A 19,075-nucleotide genomic window follows, 5' to 3' on the forward strand; every position below is an offset into this window, starting at 1 on the left:
AGCAGCGGAAATCTCATGTGGATTAAATGGGAAAGAGGTGTACAGCTTTTCCCACAGAAAGGAAGTGATAGGGGTTAAAAAAGAAATGCACATTGCTGCAGCGCAGGAGAACCCCCCCCCTCTCTCTCTTCCTCTCTTGCCCCAGCTGCAGTGATAAATGTCTCTTTGTATTCTGGACAGAAAACTGCGGGCTACAATGTACTTGTCAGAAGACAGCTGATTTTCCCCTTAAACAGAGCAGAGTATATTCTTAATCTTTCCTTTTGCAGAGGGAGAAGATAAAACAAATGCCTCTTGCCAAGACACATAATGCCTGGAAAATCTCCCACCATTCACCACACGTTTGTCTGGCGTGTGGCTGCGAATGTGCTTTTGTGTGTGTAATGCATGTGTTTGCAGGTGTAATTTTTAGCATGTGCCACTGTAGACTATTTGTACTTTCTGAAATTTCACAGCATCCTTAATCCCTACAGTATAGCCATGGTTCCACTATGAGGGCTCCTAAATGGGAGTCAGTGCTACAGCTAATGGAGCTGATTATAGCTATCTGGGCTATGGGCCAGCTGCCAGACTCTGCCCCTGCCTAGAGGGAGCACAGGCCGCCTGGTGTCTGATACCCTGGGATCCCTGTAATACAAGCCTTGCTTTGGCAGTCACTCTGCAACTATCCTGCCCACTTACAGCCACACACTGAGACTTAGTTGAGCTAGTCTAATGTGTAAACGTGCCTTCATCAATTCATCCATCCTGGTTAGTGTACATAGGATCAATTAATTTTTGATCCTAAGTACACTACACTCGCCAGATCCGTGGTAACGACCAGGGTCATGGGTCCTGAAGCTGTGCTCGGCCATAGTGGTGTGAAGATGCAACATGGGCTTGGGTTTCTGGTGAGGAAGTCAGGTTGTCACCAGAGGGCCAGGATCAGGATCCCCTGGCTGTCATTTAGTGTGTGTGATCTGAGTGCAGATGGGGCTGTAGTCTCCCCTGCCAGCTAACCTCTGTTTTAACCTGTGGTCTTATTACAGCTGGATTGTATTGGAATTGAGAAAGAGCTGTGTCTACATTGTGACCTCAAAGGACTGAAACACACCAGCCAGGCTAGGAAAAATGTCTGCAGCTTTGGGTTCCCAGACGCAGAATAGAATCAATCGGAGCCACAATAGGTTGTTAGAGTGGAGACGCTGCAATAGCTCTGCTTCTTGGATTTCACTCTGTTTCCCTACACCCACAGAATTTCTCTGTTGCGCCATCTCTTTATCTCTCTCACTGTCCCCCACCTCCTTCACTCATTAACCTTTAAACACACGCGCACACACAGAGACACGCATTCCACATACTGTGTACACACACTCAGACAGATTTAAAATTCAGGTGCTCACTCCTCTCCCCTCCTGCGAACACACTCTTGGTCCCCATCAACTTCAGCACATTACCTGTTCTTAATCTCCCTCCCTCTGTCCGGGATGATCCTGATCCCCCTGTTTTCCCATCTGCTGTCGATTGGGGCCCAGCTTGGCTAGGTGTTCGACAAACAATTGTGATTCACTTGGTTTCTGAGGAGATTATTAACACACCTAGCATGCCACAGCGTCATGAATAAGCAATGGAGATCCGGAGCCCTATTTTCTCTCTCTGCCCCCCCCTTCTTTCTCTCTTACCCTGGCGCGTTGTGAACTGAATGCCAGGATTGCCTAGAAAATGAGCTGTCAGTGGAGGGCCTGCAATGAGATACATCAGGCTCATTGTGAGCCCTAGAAAATAATGAACCATTCCCATTTCTCTCTCTGATATGTTCAATACGCTATCCATGACAAGTGCAGAGAGATAAGCAGTCCCCTCTTGAGCTGATTAAATACACTGGGTGTATTGAGGAGAGCTTTGGCAGAATGAGGGTTCAGGGGATGCCATTATAGCATTTATAACGTTATGTTGTGACTCATGGGCTGGAGATGAAGACCTTTTGCGTGTGTATTTGTCTGTGTCTGTGTCAATGAGTCTGTTAGTGCATGTAGACATGCAAATGCATGCATCTGTGTGTGCATACGGTTCAGGAAAAGAGGCCAGAGGCAATGCTTGTAAAACTTAACACAGAACCGAAACATTTCTGTCAAGCTTATGTAAGTCCTTCCAAACAGCTCTTAACTTATTCCCTCATGGAATTAACTACAGAGCTAAAAGGAAGGGTTTGCACCGGGTTTTGAAAGAAATAGTCAATTTATTTATGCCAGCACTGCAAACAAACACTACCAAGAGGCCAAAGACAGTTTTTCAAACATTACAGCACAGATATAAAACTATATGGTTTGCCTGAAGAGAAGCTGGGCTCAAAAAATTTTCAAAAAGAAAAACTCAAAATCTTTAGTGAGGATGTGTTTTCTACTTTACCAAGGGCAAAGCGAATATAATAGGTGAACTCTGGTTTATTATAATAGCTGTAATTTCAATAGGGCTAGCCCTGACAAAGGTCTCGGTGAGTCACAATATTTAATTGAGAGCTCCAAAGTGTGATATAACAGGATGAGTGCTGATGGACGCTACTTGAAATGACTTCATATTTCTTCTGGTCTGCTCCACATCCAAGAGGGAAAATCTTTTTCTCTGTTGTTCATTACAGATTTCGTCCTGCTTGCATGAATCCTCTGGTGTGTTTGAGCATATAGTGTGTGCACTGTATCTTCCTTAATGCTTGTATTGCACTGAGCTCTTTGTCATTGTCAGCCATTTTACCTCCACAGTTTCCACATTAGATTAGGCAAATCCAAATCAAAATGGATGGTCCCAGTATAGTGTTTGTATGTTAATCTAATTGTAAAATATCATAAGGCAACATGCTTTGTTGCCAGCCAGCAACACACGGAGAGTTTTGATGTTTAATTCAATCAGATGTTGTTTGAGTATCAGTCAAATCCTCTGGTACACACATGGAGTTATCTTGCAGAGAGGGGAAGGGAAAAAAGCACTCCTACCTGTCAGAGAGATTGTTTCCTCTCTTTCTCTTTTTATTTTCCCTCCCTAAGACTGCTTACTAGACTCTCAGCTCATCTCTCCATCTTTCTCCCTCACACACATTCCCTCTCGCCCCATCTCGTTGTCAGCACAGTGCTGTTCCTGTTGCTGTCCTGATTCTGACACCTGTCAGCATTTTCATTAGTAGATCAGAGAACTGCAAACTAGAGATGTTCCCGTGTTGAATTTAGGGCAAGTTTGCAGCAGAAACATGTAAGGTGCCTTTACTCTTTCTTTAATTCAACAGGGGGAAGGGAACTGCTTGACTGGCACAAAGCTGAGAGATGTGGGTTGGAGATGTTTGCAGTCGGTAGATGGAGACAAAAGAGAAAAAGAGAAAGAAAAAGAAGAAGGGAGAGACAGAAAGAGAGGGCAGAGAGAGAAAAGGGGGGCTTGAAATCAATTAGGAACAGCAAAACCCTGCGGATCCACCAATGGAAGAAGGGAATATGGAGAAGTCTGTGGCCCACGGAGGGGCCCTCCTTTACTGGGCTCGAGCTTCAGGCACACACCCATAGGGAGCTAACAGATAGATGAGAGATACCCTCCAGGGGTGGAGGCCATGGGATATGTCAGAAATAAAAGAGGCCTGTTCTCTGCCCAGGCTAATTGAGCAGTCTTGGATCCCTTTGTGCCTAATAAGCTACATGGCAGAGCTTTTTTTTTTTTTTTTTTTTTTTTAGTTAACATGCACTGACCCGGAAATAATGCCACAGTGAAGACCACAAACCTCTAAACCCACAAAATGGACGCTCTAAAAAAAAGACATCAAGATTATACTCTCCTTCTCACTGCAAAGATTACTCCAGTGATTTAACAATACATGAATCTTAAGCCTTGAAAACCGTGGCTCATCCATATCCGGGAGGAATTAAGTGTGAGCTATGACAATCAAAGGAAGTGGGGGAAAAATAGCAGATTTAGCTCTCTTTGTCACCAGACCCCCTCAGAGTCTATTCCCTTGACATTAATGGTTCTCCAGAGCCAAAAGCCTGTATGTCGTGCATTTCAACCAAATCCCTCTAACTTCACAGACATGCCTATAAAGATAAAGGAGAATTCATTTTATATAGCTCATCTTTCAGTTTATAGTTAAAGTGATATTACCCATATTCAGTACACTGGCAGATATGAGAGAGCTATTACACGTTAAAATAGACCTTCCTTTATAGATTTTAAAAGATTTAATGTAATTTCTTCTTCAGATACTTCACTAATCTAATCCACTGAGTGAGGATATTTCAGGTCAGGTTTTCAAAAAAACAAAGCACAGTCTCCTCTTTAGATTCTTGGAAGGGTTTCAATAAAGCAGCATTCACCCACATTTAAGTCTGTAAAATGTCTCTTCACAAGCACTTCGCTGAAAGTTACCTTGGAAGTGGCGGGTGCAGGAATATTGAGCAGTGTTGTTGAAACACATCATTGAAGAAGAAAGAATATAGCAGCGCAGGAAATGGACAAAAGCCAAACATCAAGCTCCTCAGTGGAAACAGAGGAGGAACATGCCCATTGTGATTTGGAACGGCACTTGTTAGCAATTGAATCTCGTCACATACATGGATCCGCACATGAAGGCTCACAAAATGGTGGCGGGGTCGGTGGGTCTTTGTATGAAGGTAACTGCCTGTCTCCTGGGCAAACAGCACCTTTATACGGCACTGGGAATGGTAAACATTTGCACTGTAAAAGCCCGGGAGTTTAACCCTTCCTCCTTCCTCCCCCTGCTCCCTCTTTTTCTCAGCACTTATCAGCACAAGAAAAGAGAACAATAAAAACACACAAAAACAAGGCTGCTTCTATCCTCAGCTTGTGTTGGTTGTTGTCCTTTGGCAATTGCAGTCTCTCAACTTGTTTTCTGCTTTAGCTGGCAGGAGAGGCACACTACACAACAGAGTTATTCCCAGCAGACACAGCGGCCCGTTTAGTGAACATGCCTATTTGTTTTCTGACAATTCCCTGCATTCACTCAACAGAGCTATCGGATAGTGTCCATTTATGTCAATTAAGACAGATGAGCTCAAAGCTAAAACCGCGTCTTCACATGACTGTAACCACTGTGGTTCTCATATTATACGAACCTCAACTGTTCCATTTCTGCCTTTGTACTCCAGTCAATTAGCACAGTGGAATATGTAATGGGGAAATAAGGAAGCTAATGTCCTCTTGGGAAAAAAAGAAAAAAAAAACTTGATGATGTAAAAACCTCATCCAACGGAAGAGCCAGATTCAATTGTGTGTCATGCTGAATCTGTCCAGCTTAGCCAGCCCATCATGCACTTTAACTATGTAATTAGACCGTTGAGATAGTAATGGAGGGACAATTTCATTTGCTATGTCATTATATTTCTGCATGTGTAAGGATCTTTGGTCAATTCATTTAATAATTATGAACAGTTCTCATTACTCTCTGGCCTCACCACTGCTACTGACTGTGTTTCAAGACAAAGAGAAGACAGATTCCAGTGAAGCCATTTTGTTAAGTCCTCACTGCTTTTTTGAGGAGGGAAAATGGCCTATTGCATGGCTATAACTAGGTCTGGAGAAGACTGAAATACAAAACGCCAATAACAACCACCCAATTGCAATTCCAAACAGATACTTTGTCATTATCTTTTCGTTCTGGTCAAAAGAACGGACAGCACTGTGAAATAGCCTCTTGTCCTGTTTACCACTAATGTGTATTGCATTACACATTCAGGAGGTATGCATCCATTTTGCTGAAACAGATACAATCATTGGTGGCGTTAATGAAAAAAGAACTGCCTCCGAGAGCTCTCCCCACTTGTAATATTCTTCATGTACATCATTTCTAATTGTCTCCAATAATGAGATCCCAGCTCTGGAAGACCTGTCAGCATGCATTTTTTAGAAGCATAGGAATTTTGCGGGTTGTGAAATAATTACAGCTGGCAACCAATAGTCAGCGAATTTGCTTATCATTGTTCATTATGTCTGATGCGGCACCCAGCCCAAGATGATTCCAGTGGTACCCCATTTCCTGACCCCCATCTCTGTCTATCTTTATTTCCCTACACAGTCGTCACAAAGCATGCACTACACAGGCATCAGACATGGAGGAAGATCTACTCATATAATTACAAAAAGCTTTCATTCTTTATGGAGATGAACATAAATTACAGGTCGTATAATGTCAGTATTCCTAAATCAAACCATTTCATCAACTGACAAAATTCTTGAGGTTGAACATCGGGGTTATTAAATATGCCAGAGGAGTCTCAGGGGCCAGATAATGCACCGACAACATGTGTTCAGGCTTTTTCAACCACACCCTCACACTTTATGACCCACTGATAAAAATAGATAGATAAATAATTTAAAAAATTACACCCACATAAATTACTTTTTTATGCATTTTCATAAAGTATGATTCCCTTTCCTCGCCTCTTGCTCATTAAAATTTCTTCCCTATATGAACTGAGGAGCAAGAAAGTAGAAAAGTGAGAAAGCTTTAGTAGGGCAGCATTTACAAAAAGACATCTAGACATGAAGTGAGTGAAGAGAGACATGGGCAAGGAAAATCACAGCACAAAATCTGACACAAATTCATATAAAATGGGTCAAAATGTAAATGGCAAAATTAAGATTAAGCATTGTCCTCAATAGAGCATTTCTGAGGTAAAATGTCCAGGGTTTCCTCTTCCCTCAGACTAAAATTGTTAATGTGAGTCATCCTAAAATGTCTCCAATTTTCACACACACTGACTCTTGTGCTCGACTGAGCCTGTGCACCTGTGCATGCTGTGTTTCCTTTGAGCTCAGTAAATACCCTCAGGTGCATATAGTAACATACAGGCCTGTTCCAGACAGCTTTATCCGTGTCTCTCTCCCTCTCTCTCTCCCTTACTGACCTAGTGTCTCCTCTGTCTTGCTCTGGAACATTGACTGGCAGTAGTTAAGAACGAACATGACCCTTACACGGACTTCTGCCAACCAAGTGGATGTCTTTTTAAACGTCGAGTCAGAAACGAAACATCAACATTAATTCCCTGCTAAATGATCCAGTTGAATAATGGATGAGGGCACATGGAGATATGTAGATTTCTACCTTCTACCTTTGTGAGCCTAATTGCTGTCATTCATGCACATCTGAGGCCAGCCACCCCTCAAGAGCAGACATGGCTACTATCAGTCAATAGTGTTACCTAAGCCTGTATCAAAGGCTAGCCTTTGCAGTCAGAGTCCCCCACATTAGCTGCCTTAGCAAGACATCAAAGACATACACACTGTGATGTAATTCAGACGTGCACATCTGCAGCCTGCAATGGGTGTAATGCACATTAAAAGATGCTCTGGTGGCATAAACATAGACACATGCTTATTGACACCGGTCTAATCTTCAAATTGGCAAAACCTATTCTCAAAGGAAGTTGCGGTTCTACAAACATGCAAAACACACGCACACAGACACACACACACACACACACACACACACACACACAGACAAAACACATATTCCTACCTTGGTCAGGCAGCTGGCAGACATTGGGGGGGACGGTCATATTCAGCACATCATTGACAGCTGTGTCCACATAGTGACCTCTCTGGACGTCGTGTTCACTGTCGGTCTGGTCGCTCTCCTCGTGGCCGCTGTCCTTCAGACTGTTCCCCTCCAGGTCCTTGAATGTTGATGTGCTACATGGGGGCCAGGAGGGGAAAGCAGAAATGTTGATTAAGTGTCACATCACCTTCCTTCACATGTTGTCTTTCTTCCCTTGTCTCTGATTGCCTGTGATGAGCCATCAATCTCCCCTTCTGCCTCTTTTCTTGTCCCTCTTTTCTTGTCCTTCATGCATATTCTGTCCTTTTGTGTGGTCCATTCCCGCATATTCAGAACAGATGATGAGTAATTAATTCTGAGATAAATCTTCGTTAATCCTTACATAATTTTGCTGTTTATTATTTCTGCACGGAACAATGCCTCACTCCTGCCTCTGTGTTTTCAGCAACCATGAAATAAGGAGACGGAGTCTGACAGTGTTGAGGGCTTTTTTTGGATTAAGTGGCCAGTTTTAAACCTCAGAGATAGCGTGGTAGCTGTGGGTTGTTTCAGGCAGGGGCATTTTGGATAGATGCACTGCACTTCAAGGACATCACATTGAACAAACAGGAGACACCCACTCACTACAATCAAACAAATACTGCAGTAATCAGGAATTCCTGGAAAGAAGATGGATGTGGGAAATGCTGGAAGCATACAAACTGAGCATCTGTCTTGTTTGGGGCTCACAGTCAATAAAGAGGGTGGGGTGTGGGGCACAATCAACAGCTGCACAGTAACAGCGTGATTTCCTCTCATTTGATTTCCATCCCACTGGAACAAATTCTGCTTTACAAACAACACTAAATAGGGGCAGATATACAGTATGTACATGTGCTCTTGCAGGAAGAGAATAATGAATGAATTTGGGGTCCTGCAGAAGGTGAGGAGAGGAGAGCAGAGGACAGGAGAGGAGATGAGAAAGAGGCAGAAAGCAAAAGGAGAAAATAAAATTGGGAAGGAAAAAGAAAGAGGAAGATAGAAGAAGTGAAGGACAATACAAGGTAGCTGCATTCCCCAGCCCAAGCCTAGCATTCTCCAGCCTGGGAGAGAGGACTGCAGTGGAGGTAATGCTGGCTCTCTGATGTTATCACTGTAATTGCACCTGTCCTAGACCATAGGCTCACTGGCTCCTAAGGGGATTTCTTTGTGGTGTGCTGCAGAAGCCCACACTTGAACGCTCTTTGTTTACATTAACGCAGGAAATATTTTTTGGAGGGAAATTGGCGTAATGGCCTGAAACAAAAGAGAGCCTGAGATGTTCTATAGCTGCTTTATAGTATTGAAGTCAGTATGGTCACAGAAACCTCTAGAGCTGCAGGGTATTATTATATGACCCCACACCCCTAACCCCTGCATTCCCGCAACCTGATCTGATATCCTTCAGGTGGACTGAAAAACCCTTTGTCCCTGTCTTCACAATGAAAATGTTTGTTCTTCACAAAAGAAAAGAAAGCACAGCCAAAGACCATTCATTATAAGTTACATTGCAAAAAAAAAGACACTGAAAAAAATTCTGTACATCATTTAATTATAGTACCTAAGCAGTGGGAATTAAGTAGTAATTTTAACCCATGAATTAATGCCATTTAAACCAGGAATTTTTGATGTTGCTAATGAATTGAATTATGTAAAACTGATAAGGCTTTATATACACTTATGAAAATCAGTGGTTTGGCATACCACTAATGTATATAATCGAATAACATAAGTATGTGTTTCTGCCTCATATAAATAAGTGCCTTGAAAATGCATAATCAAGATATATAATTTATTCTTAAATTAGATCCTCCCATCCCAATTACGCTGAATGGAAAAAAAAGCATCAAGTAAATACATGAAGTAAATGCTACAACTGTAGTTGTGCCTTCATTAGACAAAACAATTACAGATAATAAAGAGTAAGAGGTGCCTGTAAGAGTTCTTAATCAAGACATACCTTTTAATGAGGTGGGCTCTGCTGTTCACATAACTGGAGTCAATGGAATAATTCTCCGTCTGTAACAGAGGAATGCGGGGGTTTGGGTGGGGGGTGGGGGTGGGGTGGGGATGGGGGGGGTCAGGCAATACAGAGAGGTACTTTTAATAATGGGAGGAACCAAAATAATGTTGCCAGTAATTGGCTTTCAATAGAAATGTTATTTTACACAAAGGCCCCGGTGAGCAGCCTCAGCTTTCAAAGGGCTGAATGCTATTCTCTTTCAAAGCACACACACAGAGAAGCTGACTGGGAGTTGAGAGCTGAGGAGAGTGCTGCAGTGAGCGCAGCCTCTCTTCTCCTCTTCACCCTCCCCTCTCTCTATCCCTTGCTCCCTCCCTCTAGCAGCCTTCTCCTTCACTGCCGGTCAGCCCACAGTCTTTAAAATGGAGTCATTAGGGAGGACAGAACATCACGCAGAGAGAGGGAGAAAAGTTTCCCTTTTTTCTTCTCCGAACTCTTCACTTTCACCATTTTTGAGGAGACATTAATGTGGAAAATATTAAATAAATAAATGCAAGAGAAGGAGATGAAATTAAGAATGTACCAGGGGAATCTTAACTTCGCAATTGCAGATGAAAAGGCTTTCAGAATATGCATATGATGGATCTCTGACCCATATTACAGAACACAGTTCAAAGGCATTCATTTTTTTTTTCACCATTTATTTAGTAAGCAGAGTTTTTTTTTTTTTTTTGAGGAGGAAGAGCCCACTGACAGAGGAGTCAGTGTACATTGAACAGGTAGCCCCCTGTGCCTGCCAAGCATCTACTCACACTAGATAAGATGTCAGAGGGCCAAAGGGTATCAAAGCCTCTCAAAGTACTTTTCCAGCCCTGCGAAAAGCCAGGATATGACCCTTTCGAACAAAGTTTGATAAGATGCAGGTGTTTCTGCAGAAAAAAGCAGACCCTTCACTTTAAATTCCTCAGTGCTGATACTGTATCCAGATAAAAGCTGCAAGTCAATGGCTGACTTCCGAGGGAAGTCTACAGTACCACTATCAAAGCCCTGATGAAAAAAGTCACCCTTATGATAAGAAAGGTTAATGCAGGCACCGGAGCACAGTTACCGATTATCAAGTGAGCTACATATTCGACTCAGCCCTGCACAGCTGTCATACGTGGCAACCAAACACACTTAGATTAAAACTCAGTGCACACATCTCCTTATTGGATTTTAATGGGGTTGAACTTTTTCAGATTCTCTCCTGTTTACAACCTGTGGGGAATTCAAACCACAATACCAACAAAGAGAGGGTGAGAGAGCCATGGAAATGTCAAACATTAGCCCCAGCCTTCTTGGATCTCAGTTGAATAAGAACAAAAAAAAAAGTGGTGCAGGCAGATCAGCAGCCAGTGTGTGGTGTTTATCTCAGGCAAATAGCTTCTGTGACCTGTCTGTGGTCTATGAAAAATGTAAAAGCTTGTTAATGCTACCAAATTCATGTCTTTGTTTGTTTAGATGCTTGGTATCCATGCCATTTTCTGATGGTTTCAAAGACAATACATACACATCATGCAGCATTATCATACAGCTCTGCAGCTGATGTGGCTCTTTTCTTCTGTGAAACTGGAGGGACTTGACAATGTATGTCAGAGGGATAATTATCGCCCAATATTCTCAAATGCGCTTAAGTCCACTTGGCCTGTCAAAATACGTTCATTCAACAGAAAATAAGGCATTGTCTGTCGTCTCACCTCCACTGCTCCTAATTATCTTTGCTGGCAAATTATATAATGATTAGCAACAATGCCAGGGCACGCCTATGATTGAGGTTTGCTAAATGGTGATGCAATGTGTTTGCACAGAAGGTTTGCATTATTCTCTGTCTTTTTTCACTGTTCACCTCTAATTAAACTTTAAGTCATTACTATCGAGGAGATAATTCATAAAAGGCATTTTAATTAACATTTCATTATTAGCCCTTAATTTGGAGCACACCATGTTTGTTCACTTCCATTGGTTCGTATAATCCTTTGTTCTTGTCCAGCTTGACTCCATTAATATCAAAGTAACTGGCACCAGCAATGTTCTACGACTCTTACCAGGGCGTATTATTAAAGGGTTTAATATTTTACAAAAAGAAAGAAAAGGAACATAATGATTAATTAATTAATTGAGAAATTAATATGTGGCATGCTTGACCAAAAAGGGTGTGATATTATTTTCTGACTAGAACTACAGCTCTATAATATGCAAACCTACATATTACTGTGACATAATGTACTTTTGGTTGAGTATGCCACCTATGCTTCACTTTGGTCCCAGTGAATACTCATTATGCTGCCCCTCCATCTAGCTGTGCATCCAGTAAAGGACTAATGAACCTACATGGCATGAGTAACAAGGGGAAAACTTGATATATGAGACAGGATACAAATTTCCTTGTGAATCTCACCCTGGCTCCAGGCTGTAATTGGTTTGGATGGTATGCTGTCTGTGAGCATGGACTCAGGAGGAGTGCCACTCTTATCCTGTTATAGTACTGACCTAGAACTGTATTTTCCATAATGCAATACTACCTGAAGGTCTTAATATGAAGCGCACTTACAAGTGTATATACAGTAGTTACCAATCAAAAAAGAGATTCTTCATCGTATTCAACCATTCAAGGTTTTTGACGTTTTGACTGACCCGCTTTTCCATGAAGCTCATCTTCAATGGCCTGTGCCGCAGTTGCTCCCAGGGACTCTTAATCAGTAGAATTCAAACAGATAACCACATTTCCTCTTTTATCGAATAGCTCATAGAAATAAACAAAGAAAAAAACAAAACATGGGAGGGCATAACCTTGGGCTTTTATGAGTCATTCAAGAATCCCTATTCTGAGGGATAATCGGATGCATTAGCCCTGCTTCCTGTAAAGAAATGTAATGTCTGCCCCCACTTTTCTGACCGACCTCAAATTGGAGGACATGTCAATATTTCTTGCTGGGAGGTCAAGTTTCAGGCAAGAGGATGAGGACTGCTTAACTACAGCAAGGACACCACAAATAGCTACTTAATCAGGTTGGACAATGTGTTGTTGTGATCTGAGTGGCCCCAGTTTGGCGGCCAGAGCCACTCTATCCCCATCATTATTGTTCCGTTTCATCTGGAGGACTGCAGGGAGGAATGCACTCCCCTGTGTCACTGGGTGACTGATAGGTATTGTCATGACTAGTGGAGAAGGAAAAGAAGGGAGTGAAGGGGTGAAGATGGGGAGAGATGGGTGAGACTTGACCTCCTGGAGACTTGTGGTCCAGCTGCAGCCCAGCAGCTTTCCCCTTTTCACCCCTGCTTCTTTCTCTCCAGTAAACCTGGGGCACGGGGACAATGGGCTCAGTTCTCTGCCACTGAGAGGAAAAGCAATCTCCTCGCCTAGTTGCGGCCGTGAGATTTGATTTGCCTTCCTCCCAGCGTGACAATTGGTTCCGTAGTCTGGATGCAAGTGTATTCATTGTGTGGGGGCATAGGGAGCACCAGAGAGAAGAGGAGGTGTGCGGGTGAGGGGGGTGGGGGGTGCAGGAGTTGTGAAGACACCAGTTGTTACACCAGTAAGCACCAGACAAGTTCAGCAGATGTCACCGAGATGGGAGAGAAAGAGAGAGAGAAAAATGTCACACAGCTGTTCTAATATATGTATTACTGAGGCTGAAACAGCAAACTATACAATTTAAATGAGATTTTAAAAGGGAAGCAAACCAGAACAAATATGGACAGATTGAAGCAACATGTGCTAAGAGCATATTATTTTTTAAATAATGGGTGCAAAAAATGGCAGCGTCCTGATTGTCATCATTCATCTGCCTGGCTCGCTCCAGAATACTGCCAGTGTTTTGTTCTGTGTCTTCCCATCTGCCCAGAGTAGCGAACGTGGAGACAGCCATTTACATTATGAAAAAAGTACTGACATGAAACCAGAGGGTTGTCATCCTGAAACACATGATCCACTATCAGGCTGCCTTGTGGTTAGAATAAAATGCTCTTTTCCCCCTCTTTTTACATTTACAGTTTATTTCATTTCACAGAAAATAAACTAGCACAAGTTAAACTGTGAGTCAATACGGAACGTATGGGATGATTTAGATGGAATTACGTGTAACTTTTAAAAGAAGGAAAATTTATGGGGGATGTGAGTGCAAACAGCCACAGAGCTGTTTTGGACTTACAATACACAGTAAAAACAGTCAGACAACCAACTACCAGAGAGCCATTTGGTGTTTTTTTTTTGTTTGTTTTGTTTTGTTTTGTTTTTTGTTTTTTTTCATTTTAACAGTTTCAGTTTGTATCTCAATCTTCATTCACTGTGGTGGAATCTTACTCACTGACTCCCCCAGCTCAAGGAAGGAAGTATTGTACATAATGTTCCTTGTTATTGATATCCTATTCCTCGGGAAAAGGACAAACTGAGAGTGGACCAGGGGATGTTCAGGGTAAGCCAATTGTAAATAGAAAATAAAACAAGCTTTATTGTCCTGCTAGATTTGGCGTGATAGAGCTGAAAGAGTAGTGATGGGAAGGAAAAGCAGAAAAAAAGAGCAGAGGAAACAGGAACAAATTCTCTAGTGGCTGAGGAAAGGTCAGTGTCTGAAGCTGTCTGTTTACAGATGCATATATATTCCTCCCTGTGTAATGCTGCAGTGAAGCTGCAGAGGAAATGCTGGGTGTGTGTATGCACGTGTGTGTGTGTGTGTGTGTGTTGTGTAAATGTAAGTGCATCCAGTGAGACAGGATGGCAGTTAACTTTCCCATCCCTCAATTGCCGCCTATACATTGCAACTGTGAAAAGAAATGCTTTACTTTGAGCTTCTCACACACTCTCATTCTTGCGCGCACATGTCCACACAATCTCTCCCTTTCCGCTTCTCCATAAAGCGCTGGCCTGACAATCCCCGATTTTCATGGCTGTGCTTGCGCCCCCACCACCTCAGCTCTAGGTCTGCACCCAGCAACACCTCTAAGCAGCTCAGATTCACTCTGTGTGGCACCCATGACGACGACACAGACCACCAATGCACCTGCTAGGAGTGGGCTGATTTTGTGTTTACCGCGCCAGAGGGACGAAACACTCCTCGGCACCTGTAAAGCTGCCAGATCATCGCACTGTCACTAGCCCCCCCACAACACCACACCCTCTGCCCTCTACCACAACTACCATCATCACCACCTTATTCCTGATTATAGAATTTCCCATAGATCCTCTGCCATCTGCTAGATTATAGATTTCCCTCTTCCTTTAGAGAAGGCAGGGCCCCTCGGGGAGGATCAGCGGTAAAAAGGGTGAAAGAGTGCCTGAGGCACAGCCATGGTTGTGGATGAGATTACATTTTCTATTTCTGCCTGCTAAAGGGGGCCTGCCATGATGAATACAGAGAGTTGTTACCATTTAATATCAACTGGCTCCCCTGCAAACTCAAATTATACACAATCAATCGTGACAAAGGGGAACACGTGACAAATAACCTGCCACTTTCTCTGCATCATTTCGCTTCATCACCCATCTATTCACCCCAAACCTAGTTGCCCATTTGGGAATCAATCATGTTATGAAAGTAAGTGATTTTGGAGAGGGAACGTTGAAATAGCTTTTTAAAGCGCCCTTGCTTTGCTGTGTATTGTACATTTATGTACTCTATCTGGCTGCAGATGCTGCACCATTTTATGCAGGAAAAAAAACACGAGCAGGATGAATTAAATGTCATTATTATTAGGTCACTTGTGACCTTGACCACATGTGCTAAGTGTTGATGGTATTGTTTGAGCGAGCTATGTTGCTGGCTGTCAGAAACACAATGAAACAGATACGTAAACACAATACCACTTCCTGGTGGTGTTTCCCACCCGTTCATTCTGCCTTCCCGTGTGAAATGGGAACAGTATTTACCCATTCTGTCCAAAAACAATCACCCCGTGCTCCCCCTGTGCTCCCAGGCCTGGATAGTAACACTCCTGCCTTGATCCACCTGCATAACAAACCCACATGGGAAACTGCAGATCGTGCCCCCGTATTTTATTTTGAAACAGAGACAATAGCCTGGGCCAGTCTCCATGCCACTCAGGCCTGTAGGCTCCATACCAGTCCAGTGAGTAGAGATGTGATTAATTATACATACATTGATAGCAACAGCATTAATTATTCATGAACTCCTCAACGTCAAAGCTATTTCCCTCCCTTTCAGCATGATGAAAAGATTTTAAATAATAGGCCCCCCTTGCAGATGTCTGCATTCCAGCAGTCGGCTGACGCTAGAGAGGCTTAAGTCCGCGCTATTGTCTTAGTGCAGACCAACATGCCTGTGCTCAAACTGGTAGTTAAAAGCTGAGCTGAGTGCCTACCTGCGTTGGTGGAATTTTTTTTGTGAAATGAGCACTCTGAGAAGTAGATTATGTGTTAAAGGCACAATTATTTGACTATTACACTCCTCCAACCACAAATATCATACGCCATTTTAACCCGTTTATTAGCTCACGGTTATGTTTTAGCAAGTACACAGCCTTGCTTAAGGGTACAGTTAAGATTAGGGTAAGATTCTGTTGATGTTATATAAGAAAAACTTTTACAGAACTTCTGGCACAAGTTGGGAATTAAACCCAGGTCTTAAGAGTTGAAGAAAATATATATGGACATCTACACATCTACCACAACTTACACAGCTTTATTTTCTGCTGCATGGCATCAGTATCAAATGATTTGCCTGTTTCTTCTCATGTCTCCTCCATGTAATCCTTTCCCTGGGAGAAAATGCATTTCTCTCACTTCCCATGCAAAGTGCATATTTGTGCTATAAGATATCAAAGCAGTTTTACAAAAATTCAGGAGGTGTCATGCCGGTGGTTTCACATACTTCAGATAGAGCCGCAGTATCACTCAGAACAGTGAATTACTGGTGCATCGGTGAACATGCATCTCCTGTTTCACACCATTCACATTAGGCTGAATGTTGTTACATTTAACACCTGTGTCTGAACCTGTATGTGCTCAGGCATGTGTGTGTGTGCGTGTGTGTGTGTGTGTGTGTGTGTCTCCAGACTTTTTTCCATCTGCCTGTCTCTTGAGCAGAAAAGCTTGAATATTTCCATGAGATTAAGATTTGTGGTTTTACATAGTTAAGGGGGAAGGGAGAAAAAAAAGACTTTACTATCTGTGCTGTTTCCAAAAAAGAAATCGGCTTACTTTTCTTAAAGCCCGTGGAGCCTAATCAAACTCAAATAGCAAGAACTCCCCCCTTAGGCAAGTCCTGAGGGATTTTCCTTAATTTGGATGTCAGACCGAAAAGGTTTCACACTCCTCTCATCCCAAAATCCGTTAATGTGTGTATGGCGCCACATGAAAAAGGTAGGTGGTGATTCTTTGAACATCGTCCGGAACTCTCAGTCAGACACTGTGGGTAACATCTAATCCAGGTAGATTTACTGGGATTCCAGTCTTTCTGGGAATAAGCATTACAAACAGAAGTTATTAGCTGCAATTTATGTTGTTTTTTTTTTTGTTTGTTTGTTTGTTTGTTTTGTTTTTTTAGAAGAAGAGGAATTGCCAGCAAGTTTTTTTTCCTCCTCTCATCTGCAGACTATATCTCTCATGCACCATGTTGAAGGAGAAGGAGGACACTCTAATTTAGTGTACAAGGAATTCCCAAAGGTTTAGCCAGCCTACCCTGGGCTGGTCCTTAAAAATAAACATTCAGAAACACGACTTATGTAACCGTATACCTCTACAATGCTTACACAAGTACAGTGCCTGATTATACACAGTGCTCTGAATCTTTTATTAACTGAATGCACACGGTACTACAAGTCTGTCACGACAAGGACTGAATCTGTGAGAGGAATTGATCAACTTGTAAGCTACAACATGGTGAGGCACCGCTTCCCTCTGAGGTACATTTTCTCTTAGCAGCTTGTAGGTGGCAGCCAGTCACATCAGTTTTGCTGTAGTCCTCCCACAGTCTCTCTCTCTCTCTCTCTCTCTCTCTCTCTCTCTCTCTCTCTCTTTCCCTCCGTTTCTCTTTGTCTCTCGTTCTCTGTCTCTCTCTCTTTCTCTCTCTCTCTCTCTCTCTCTTTCTCTCTCTCTCTCTCTGTCTCTCTCCCTCTCTCTCTCTCCCTCCCTCTCCCTCCACCTCTCTCTTTCTCGCTCACTGTGACAAGGCATCTTTCCAGACATTTTTGTTAGATGGAGATTTGCAGCAGCTCATTACAGACTGGGAGGCTCTGTGAGCGGATGCACTCACTCGGAGATGGATTGAGTGGGTCTGTTTATTGACATGCCTTAATCTGACACTGGGTAAAGGGAATGAGTCACCGCCTCCAGATACACTACCACATCACAGCCACTCTAGCAAATAGGGAAGCAGCACCCAGGATACAAGTGGAACTTCATCAGCGCTCATTAATCCAACTACCCCAGGCCACTCGCTCAAACAAACCATGTTTACACTGTGTGCCGGCCGATTGGAGAGGTGATGGACTTCGCAAAGGGCATGTGTGCAGGTGCTCAAACCCGATACACACAATAAAATGCATGTATCATTAGCACACACACACACACCAAACACATATCCACCCACCCTACTAACCCACAAACTCCTAAACAAAGTATCTGCACACACCAGCTGTTGAAACTCTGTCAGTGCACTTTGTCTCACAAATTAGAGCTGGTGCTCAAATCAGGGTTGGGTATCACACGGCTTTGCATCATAGAGAAGAGCTTTTTAATAAACAGATGGGCATGCTCGATCTTCAGCTTGCGTCACAACAAGGCTAACTCCAATCAGTGATCCAGTAATGGAAGCCTAGTTAGCTTTTTGATCCTGTTTGCTGGTGCCTCAATGTGAGCCACATCTGGTGCTAATATTTGGGATGGTCTTTCTAGGCAGCTGTCAGCAGTGGGGGATGACAGCAGAGTATTAGCTGCTTGCACATCACCACCACATCTGTAAATCCAGCTTGTTAACAGGAGTGTGACAGGCTGCCATCAGGGCACAGGCAGAACAAAAACAACATCCAACACGATAGAGTCAAACTCTACTCTTGCTTTTATTGTTGCAACCTGATAGGTTACAGCAATATAGAGTCACAGAGTCTGACAACCATAAGTGAACATGTACTGTACATCCCTCTATACATTTTATTTCAATTAAAAAAAAAAAAAAAAAAAAAAAAAAAAAAACAAGCGTCAGCAAAAACAAAAAAACTACAGGACAGGCCTGTAAGCTGGTGCCAAAAAAAAAAAAAAAAAAATTCTTTCTTTAACAGATGCGCACACACATACATGCACGCATACACTCGAAACAAACACAGGACACAAAGCACATTGAGCGTTTGTGGTGAGACACAAAGGGGATAATACACAGCAGAAATTTACAGTGAAACACACACACACACACACACACACACACACACACAGAGTGAGAGCAGGGCCTGCTGTTGTTTCCGTCAGGGAGCGGGAGCCTAGCAGCTTGAGAACAGGGCCAGTGGAGGGAGAGCCAGATGCAGTGGGCTTGACCCACTCATTTGTGGGGGGTGGGGAGGAATGGAGTGGGGGTCCA

At 42.9% G+C, this 19,075-nt stretch overlaps 1 protein-coding gene across 2 annotated transcripts in view; it reads right to left on the minus strand.

The window, feature by feature from the left end:
- Positions 1-19,075, minus strand: part of pcdh19 (protocadherin 19) — a 55,882-nt gene that overhangs the window by 15,335 nt on the left and 21,472 nt on the right. For both annotated transcript variants that reach the window (XM_030062487.1, XM_030062486.1), the window contains exons 3-4: positions 9,507-9,565; positions 7,490-7,662 (exon numbers count right to left, since the gene is read on the minus strand). In XM_030062487.1, the coding sequence (XP_029918347.1) occupies positions 7,490-7,662; positions 9,507-9,565 (232 nt within the window). The remainder of the gene's footprint in view (positions 1-7,489; positions 7,663-9,506; positions 9,566-19,075) is intronic.

The sequence above is a fragment of the Myripristis murdjan genome, chromosome 10 (genome assembly GCF_902150065.1).
Source record: "Myripristis murdjan chromosome 10, fMyrMur1.1, whole genome shotgun sequence".
Taxonomy (NCBI): Eukaryota; Metazoa; Chordata; class Actinopteri; order Holocentriformes; family Holocentridae; genus Myripristis; species Myripristis murdjan.